This window comes from Myotis brandtii, unplaced genomic scaffold (assembly GCF_000412655.1).
Source record: "Myotis brandtii unplaced genomic scaffold, ASM41265v1 scaffold18, whole genome shotgun sequence".
NCBI classification, from domain to species: domain Eukaryota; kingdom Metazoa; phylum Chordata; class Mammalia; order Chiroptera; family Vespertilionidae; genus Myotis; species Myotis brandtii.
In genome coordinates, this window is record NW_005356674.1 from 7,606,295 (window position 1) to 7,615,502 (window position 9,208).

Genomic DNA, 9,208 nt, shown 5'->3' on the forward strand with positions numbered 1-9,208 from the left:
GAACCTGGGACCCTTCAGTCCATGGGCTAATGCTCTATCCACTGAGCAAAACAGGCTGCAGCTTAATTCATTTACTTTTAATCTATATGTGTCTTTATATTTAAAGTGGGTTTTGTTTTTGACTCACCCTCATAATCTGTCTTTTAATTGGCGCATTTATGACACTGACTTTCAGAGTGCTTACTGATAGAGTTACTGCCATATCAGGTGGCTTCTGGGGCTTCTGGGGCCAGCCTGCAGCCCGGGATCGAATCCGATCATGGGCGGCAGGCAGGAGGCTTCTGGGGCTTCTGGGGCCGGCCTGCGGCCTGGGATCGGATCCAATCCCAGGCGGCAAGCAGGCGGCTTCTGGGGTCGAACACAGGGGCCTGGATGGCGGCTTGCGCTGTCCCGCCCTGCCTGCAGTATGCAAATTAGCCGTCATCTTTATTGGTGGTTAATTTGCATATCATGCTGTTTAGCCAATGGGAGGCGTAGCAAAGGTACGGTCAATTACCATGTTTGTCTATTATTAGATAGGATGGCATGAAGTTGGCACAGATTATATCAATATTGTCCTGCTTGTGACACCTGTTGGTATTGTTTTTGAACTGCTTCTATACCATTTTGTGTTGGTATTTAACCTGTGTTAATGTCCCTGATGATGGGGGACTGTTCCATAGCTCTGTGTATCCTCATGGCCCCAGGACGGTTCCTGTCACCTAATAATAGATCCTCAACAATGTTAGTTCAAGTTGACCAAATCATAACATTGTAGAATGAGAAGAAAGTAGGAAAAGCAGCATAACTTTATGCGTCAGCCACACTGAGCAACTTGCATTCCTAGCACCCCTTTGTGTTTTTGCACATGCAGCTGGCTGGTACAGGCCTGGTACAAGGGAGGACTTTCGTGAGTATAGTGAGAGTGAGGGTCTGTGAACTGACAGCAGCCCGGAGTTATGCCTGCATACAGGAGACTGAAAGTATATATTCAGGCCACTAGGGGGCAAGTCATTGCTGATTAAAGTTAATACAGGAACCTCTACCCTTAGGGGAGGCTACAGCACAGAGGTATTTATAAACCCCCAATACTTTTTAAACAAATGTTTTTGTGTTTTGTTTTGTTTTGTTTTGGTAAATTTCCATTTCCCGTGTACCACGTATTTTATGAGCCAATTTCTTATGAGCTTACCCTAACTGACCAAGGCAGAAATTATCATCTTTTCTTCAAACCTTCTTGGAAGGGCTCTGAATCTTGCATAATCTAATAACATAGGCTATTAGATTTTTCCAGAAGGAAATTATTGTAGATTTGTAAAAGGCTTACACCAATAAATCCAATCAAAGTTAGAGCCGTCCTTCTCAGGCCTTGTAGGTGGGAAAGTATACTGAAGAACAACCTGGGGATATCCATCAACACTTAACATAAACATGGGATTTTATTCATAAATTCTACTGCAATACTCATTCAACTGCCAGTGTATTAGGTGCAAGGATGTTCATGACAGCCTCAACTTTGAAACAGCCTAATTCTCCATGAATATGAGAATAGCTGAGAAAATCACCAAACCTCCATTCAATCAAACATTATACAGTCATGACAAAGAATAAGTAGTCTCTGCAACAAATAATACTGGAAATATTGGTCTTCCATAAGCATAACAAACAAAAATGAACCTTAACCCTTACCTTGCCCCATACTTAAAAATTAGCTCAAAGTAGATCATATACCTAAATGTAAGAGCTAAAACTATTAAACTTCTAGAAGAAAACAGGAAAAAAATCTTAGGCAGAGATTTCTCCTCTTAAATTAAAAACTTGTAAATAAAAGTTGTATATACCTAAGGTATACATCATGATATTTTGATATAAATATACATTGTGTAATGATTACTGCAGTCAAGCTGATTATTGAAACAAGTAACATGGATGAATTGCAATGCATTATGCTGAGGCCAACACAAAAGGCTACAATACTATATAATTCCATTTATATGGCATTCTGGAAAAGGCAAACTACAGGAATGGAGAACAGATCAGTAGTTACCAGGGATTAGGGTTATAAGAAGAGATCTGACTGCAAAGGGAACTTTTGATGGTGATGAAAGTGTTCTTATCTTGATTGGAATGGTTGTCTACTTTGTCAAAACTCATCCAACTATTTTTTTAAAGGCAAATTTTATTTTATGTAAATTTTCCCTCAATATACTTGACTTTAAAAAAATAAGAAAAATATATTTCACATTTATGCACTGACATGGAAGGTTTCCATGAAATATTGTTGAGTGAAACTGAAAACATATAAGCAAACAAGCAAAAATATTTTATCTATTATTTACAAGTGCACAGAGAAAGCTCTAGAATGATGTACACTACACACTTGGGAGTGAAAGTATGTGCAATGAGAGAAGGGGAAAACTACACACATTTGTATTATTGGAAATTTTTACAATAAGCATTATTTAACTTGTAATTTAAAAATAAAAGCATTTTTAAAAATAAAATCAAATTCTTGGCAACCTTAGGAATAAAGAAGAAGGCAAAAGGGAAAAAGACTTCTTTCCAATATGTCTGAGGTCCAACAAGCCAACATGCTGAGAGGAGAAGACAGACCATTTGAGTTGGTCTTGGCAGAGAACAGAGCTCTGCGCCTGGTCTTTCTGGTCCAGAATTAACCATGATTTAGTTACTCTGAAGTCCTGGCTACCTCCCGCTGGCAGCTGCATCAGCAGGAGGGAGACAAGACTGGGCAGCTGAGAAGCCCTGGGAAAGCCCCTCCATAGCTCCTCGTGCCTTGCAACTCAAGCTTCAATCAGAGCTAGAAGGATGGAGCCTCAAATGTAAAGGAAAGATCACCAGAGAACCAGGAAAACTAGTAAGTCTAATGAGACTCATGAGACTCACCCAAGCATTAAGCCTGCACTTCCATCTCCAGGGCACGAAGCTTAGTTGTCCTCACTCTCTCAGGGAAGAGATTGGCACTGGGCTGGCCTTGAGCCACCTGGATGAAATCACAATAGTGACAATAACTTACCCAATACAATGTTTCCCAAACTGTGAGAGGTCCATCCATTCTAAGAGATACTCCCTTTTTAAAAAAAGCAGAGGAATTCACCTAAATTGGGAACTGCTGCCTATTTTATGTAAATTAATTGGAAATTTACAATATATATCAGCATACCAAAGCCTCTGGGAAATCCTGCAGTAAAGAAACCTACCTGGGGTGGGCTGGAAGGCATAAGTGGGGGATAAAGGGGGACATATGTAATACCTTCAACAATAAAAAACTATTAAAATTAATAAATTAATTAAATAATAATAAAAGAAACCCATTTACTTTGCTTTTATCTCTAAAAATATTTAACCCCTAAAACCATTTTAAATTCCTACTATTTATTACTCCTTTTTTTCTCATCCATGTCTTATGCAATAAATCTGTTAGTGGTATACTAAATAAATAAATATTATGTGGGGCTTTCTTTTTCATAAAATCCTTTTTAAAAAAATTGTGTTCACAAGGGAGGCTGTGGGACTAGAGGTTCTGGGGATAGAGGCAGAGATTCATGTAATTTGTCTGGCAGGTGGAGGAATTGCTGGCAAGACTGAACCTGAACCTCTGTGCTGCCTAATGACACATCGAGCCAGACGTAAGCTCCCAGGCTTCAGGGCTAGATTGGCTCCCCAAGGAGACATCAATCAATCTTTACCTGAACCCAGACTCAGAAATGCTGTGAGTTCAAGAATCCTTTAGCTCCAAAATGCAAAACCACATTCTTGGGAAGGAGACAGGAAAGTCATAGCTTTTATGACAGGAAGTCAGGGAGGGCTGGAGACCTCAGAGGAGATCCCAAAATGGCTTATGAAACCTGAGGATCGATGGGAAAACATCCTGAGCAAAGCCAGTTAGTTTCCTGATATTACTTATTTCAAGAATCATAGAAATAAATGAACTCAAAATAATTGTTAACCACCAAGGGGCATAACAAACCTTAGCCCCACTCTTGTAGGAGGGGTGGTAGGTTTGATCCATATTTCCCCTAGGGTGAACCCTAGAAAATTTAATTGACAATCACTTCATTCTCTTCTCACCAGTCCAAATACATGTTCCTAGCTTACTGTTTACTGTTTACTTACCATGTGTTCACTGCAAAATTTTACTTTTATATATTTATTGGCAGAAGGTTACTACTCCCATCCCCATTAGCTTCCCCCTACCTCAACCAAATGCCCCGTCCCATCACCCTCACCACCATTCCACCCGGAGAGAGAATTGGATGGGATGAGTGAACGATTCAGGAAAGTAAGAGAGAGGTCAGAGGACTCACTCATTCATTATTCTAGTGGGGGGTCTCAAAACAATCCAAGAGATTGGATGGGATGAGGAAGAAGACCCACCTCACTATTCGATTTGGCCCAAGGTAAAGACAAAGCATCGTTTTCAAAGCTTGGATCTAGTCTCTGTAGAGCTAAAGGTGGAGATCAAGGGACTGTGGCAGTGTGGTTTGGCAAGGCCCTAGAACAGGCTCATTCCCAACACTGATAGGCCAATGGTGACCAAGATTCTGAACTAAAGGGTGGAAAAGGTCACTGCCCGTGCCGTGCATATTTATGCATGCATCTATCCTACTGTGGAGAGATCTTGGCCAATATGAGCAATAATTGGGAGCTGGGAGCATTTTAGGATCACAGACTTTTAGGAAACAATAACCTAAGAGATGGGGGAAAACATACACAGGCACTGCAGCCCCATGCTGCTTTGGGGTCCGTGTTTACATGGGACCCTGTAATTCCTGTAACCAGGTTCTCCCATCCTGCAGCTGTGGTGGAGAAAACTATGCAAACCCAGAGCCCCAGTACGTCCTGTATTTAATCAACTCCTTAAAGTCTTAAGGTACGTTCAAAATACTCAGCCACAGGGAGAGGGCTATCTGCAAGGCTAAAATATATACCCACACAATCTGGGATAAAGGGAACAGGTGATTTTTTTTAAAGAACTAGAGAGATAAAAATTTTCCATTCCATTATCATGGGTTGTGTGATTACCTGTTTCCTTATATACAGTTACTGAATGTAACTGCGATATTTTAAAAACACACACATGTCCTCAGTAGGTGAACAAGACTAACCTGGAGAAAATGGAAACAGAAAAAGAACAATTCAGGAAAGTAAGAGAGAGGTCAGAGGACTCACTCATTCATTATTAACTCATTCATTCAGCAAATACTGAGTTTCTTCTGGGCTCCAAGCAAAATCTAGAATTGGGGATTCAGTGTGAAGTGAATGTACAAATTTCCTTGCCTTCAGGAATTTACATTCTAGTGGGGGGTCTCAAAACAGATGAGAAGCATTCATACCAGTCCAGTGGCAGTCAACATAAGCAGAACAATGGAGAGATCTGATTAATCAGGAGAGCCTCCCTGAAGGGAGGGAGGTAAGAGGTAAGAGATGAAGAAGGTAAGGGATGAGTTTTGACTGTAGTTCTCAGAAGGGAATCACGGAAGAGGCTAAGGCAAATCTGACATTAAGGGATGAAAATAATGACACCAACCACCGTTCTTTAAGCACCTATTATGCTTATACTTGTTATTTCTCAAAAGCCTCACAGCACCTCTGTGAGGTAGGTGTTACTATACCAATGTTCCAAATGAAGAAACAGAGGCTGACAAAGGCAGTTTAGGTAATCTTCCCAAGGCCACAGAGCTAGTGCACAAAGCTGACCACATACCCGGAAGCCTGTGTCTTTTATAGCACAATACCCTAGGTCGACACATAGGGAATAGGGAGGCAGGTGAGGGAACCAGTCCCAGCCCAAGGCAGAGTAAGAATGATCGTGGTCCTCTGGGGGCCAGTGGCAGGGCTGCTTGGCCAGAGAGTCCTCAGAGGGGAATAGAAAGAGGTGAGTTAAGATCAACTATTATACGTATATGTATCTCATCTGTCCTGAGGAGGGTGGGGCAAAGGCCACCTGGAAGGGGGGGGGGGGCGCGGATGGCCCCTAGAAAACCTCCTGACCATGTACACAGAAGACAGATGGCCTTGGCCACAGAACTTATTTTTAGCGTGACCCTGCCCTGTGAAGCAAATGACCCTGTGAATTCCTGGATTCTGACGAATCAGACCAATAATTCCTTGAAGGCATGGGGACATGGACTTAGAAGAGGGTGGCCCAGGGTAGAAGTGTGGGGAGAGGAGTCCCCTCTTCAACAGTATGGATGTGATATACCCCTTCTAAAATGCTTTATCTAATGCCTGGCCACCTGGTAGGAGCAATCTAAACTATTCAAAAATAATAATGAATTACATTTGTGCATATGTATATGTACTAATATAACTAAGGCTCTGGTCTGAGCTTTCAACCTTGCAATATAGTTATTTAGATACATGTCTTATTTTTCTGAATAGATTATTAAGTCTTTGAGTACAAGACCCATGACTGCTTCATCTCTTTATTCCCTGAAATGTCAAATCTGATACACAGAAGGCCTTCAGTAAGTGTTGAATGAATTAATGAACTGATTTGTATGGTACACGCAAAACAGATCAACTACACTGCGATGTATCCAAAACCTTAAGAGTAATTCAGCCTGGGTCAAGATTCCCTTTGCAAAGTCTCAGAGCAGAGTTGCCTCTTGCCAAGGCAAACCATAAGTCTGCAGCTGCAGAGGCCTTAGCTTTAAAGGAAATGATACATGTCAGGCACATTGCATGAAATCTGGCCTGTAAATGTGAGGTTGCAGAATCCCCTGTGTGAGCTGGTGGCTAGGTGAGTGTCTTGGCACCCACCTGTCTCCCCCAGGATCTCTTTACCACAGGCCAGACACCTCCTACATCAGGCATGCTGTCTGGTCTGGCCCTCAACCCTCATAAAGGGTCAGGAAAAAGCTAGCTCTGTCCTGCTGTCCATACAATCATGGTGTGCCTTTGACAGACTGCCTGTTGCTCATTGGGGACCTGGCCACAGCAGGCATTTAGCTTGGCCACCATTCTTCCACACCTCGGCACAGGCCTGGGCTATCAGTGTAAACTCAGGAAAAGGCACATTCATTTGAGCCAAACTGAATTAGCCAGGCCAGTTGGCGGCCGGGAAGTCATGTGCTGCTTTCCCAAACCAAACAGAAACTATTTTTAGATTATTTACTGTTTGGTATTATCCATGCCACAGCTCCCTCCCATTAGGGCACATCAGAAACATCAGAGAAAATTGACTACAGCCAATTAATGGATATTTCACAAGTCATTTGTCAGTACTGGGCCTTCCTGTTGTCATTTGTAAAAAGACAGATGACAGGAATGTATGTACACAGAAGAAGGACCATATGAGGACACAACAAAAAGATGACCATCTGCAAGCCAAGGAGAGAGGCCTCAGAGGAAACCAAATCTATGGACACCTTGGTCTTTGTCTCCTAGCATCCAGAACTGTGAGAAAATAAATTTGTTGTTTAAGCCAACCAATCAGTAGTGTTTTGTTATGGCAGCCCTAGCCAATGAACACACTGGGTTAATGCATTTTCCAGACAGCGTGTGGAGAATTACAGTGTGTAATTAAGGGTACAGGGTATGTCATTACCTTCCCTCTGATGACTATTTTTCAGGGTTGTTGGTATTGCATATTCTGAAGCCAGGGCTGGACAGAGGACTTGGACTAAATCAATGCCCCTCCCCACTAGTGACCCTAACTATACACCCATCACTGTGGGATCAAAGAGGGAGGAAAGGAGGTCACCTTCTGCAGACTCACCTAAGGGAGCTTGGACTGAGATTTTGAAGGTGAAGACTACAGAGTGTGAACCAAAATTTCCAAAGAGGTGCGGAAAAGGAGAGACTTCATTCAGGTGAAGCAGTTCCTCAGGCAGCTTCCTGTGGAAAGCAAAAGTGCACTCCACTGAGACAAAGGGGAGACTGTCATTTATAAAGTTCCCGCCCAGGTTCCTGATTGGCTCAATTTTATGCAAATAACGTTACCAAATTCTAACAATTCTGATTGCTCTGAATCATGCAGTTCTGATTGGTGATTACAGAGTGGTTCTGATTAGTTGGCATAGATGCAAATGAAGATATAATTGTGCAGTCCTGATTGGTTAGGGCAGGTCTCAGTCCATTGGTCAAAAGACAAAACCAGGCTTCCCTTCAGTGGTTGACTAAGATGGCTTAAACAAGCAGGGCATGTGTGGGAAGCCAAGAGTTCACATTGAGGTTTTTCCCAGTATGCACAGTACATGAGGAGCCCCTGTGAGCAAATGGCTACTAGGTTCTTATTGTTTATAAAATTTGGGCCCTGGTTTGATCATGGGGAGTCTATCTTATCAGATAACTTCCTTCATGGGGTTCACATCAAGTGAATCTTTATTCTCAGAGTCCACAGAGGAACAGATTTCTCAATATGTTTGCCTTCATCATTGGTCTCAGTGCCAGGAAGGAAGACAGTTGAGGCAATAAATAATTAGCATTCCAACTACCCCTAATTCATTGGCCAAGAAGTCACCTTTTATTGGCACAAGTGCTCACTTAAAAATGGTAGGGACTCTTTCCATCTTGTTATATCCTTGAGGAAGACATTTAAACCCTGTAGCCCCAGTAACTCCTTGTAGGGAAATTTACTTGTCATCTTTTGCTCCTCCTGAAAGAAGAAAGCAGGTAAACGACATATTGATTGTAAATGGTGTGTGCCTGCAATCACAAGTATCATTTTGCATTGTTCTGGAAGTACAAGCCAATGTCTCTAGGTAAGAGAATGGAAGAATTGTTTTAAAGAACTCATTAAGGTATGGAATTAATATACAAAATAAGCAACATTACCTACATATAAATATAGTAGAAGATAACATATATAATAGCCACAAAATAGACTGATGTCTAAAAACATAGTTAACAAAATTTTGTTGGGCCAATATGATGAAAACTCCACTAAGGTACAGAAGAAAACATTTCTAAAAATTTACATATCTTATTCTTGAATAGAAACAACATTTTAAGATCCAATTCTTCAAATATTCATTTAATATTTATGATTGTTTAATGTTCATTTAAAGCCATTGTATATTTACCATGTGTTTTTGTTTTCTATAATTCAAATGCTTCTATAATTCTAATGCTGACTCTAGAGCAGAGGTTCTCAACCTTGGCTGCACATTAGAATCACCTGGGAATCTTTTTAAAATCCTGATTTCCGGGCCTCATCCTCCGGAAATTTTGTTTCTTTGTTACTAATGTTGTGGCCCCACCCCAT

The 9,208-nt window shown here is 41.4% G+C and overlaps 1 protein-coding gene across 2 annotated transcripts in view; it reads right to left on the reverse strand.

Annotated features, from left to right (window-relative positions):
• The window catches only part of HACL1 (2-hydroxyacyl-CoA lyase 1), an 82,437-nt gene that overhangs the window by 28,243 nt on the left and 44,986 nt on the right, over positions 1-9,208 (reverse strand). Inside the window, exons 18-20 of one of the 2 annotated variants that reach the window (XR_001361581.1) lie at positions 8,488-8,599; positions 7,721-7,839; positions 2,884-2,980 (exon numbers count right to left, since the gene is read on the reverse strand). Coding sequence is in view for 1 of the 2 variants with exons in the window: in XM_014537543.1 (XP_014393029.1) it covers positions 8,468-8,599 (132 nt within the window). In the remaining variant the exon portion in view is untranslated. Of the gene's footprint in view, positions 1-2,883; positions 2,981-7,720; positions 7,840-8,452; positions 8,600-9,208 lie in introns of those variants that run through there. The other variant, XM_014537543.1, reaches the window with a different exon arrangement.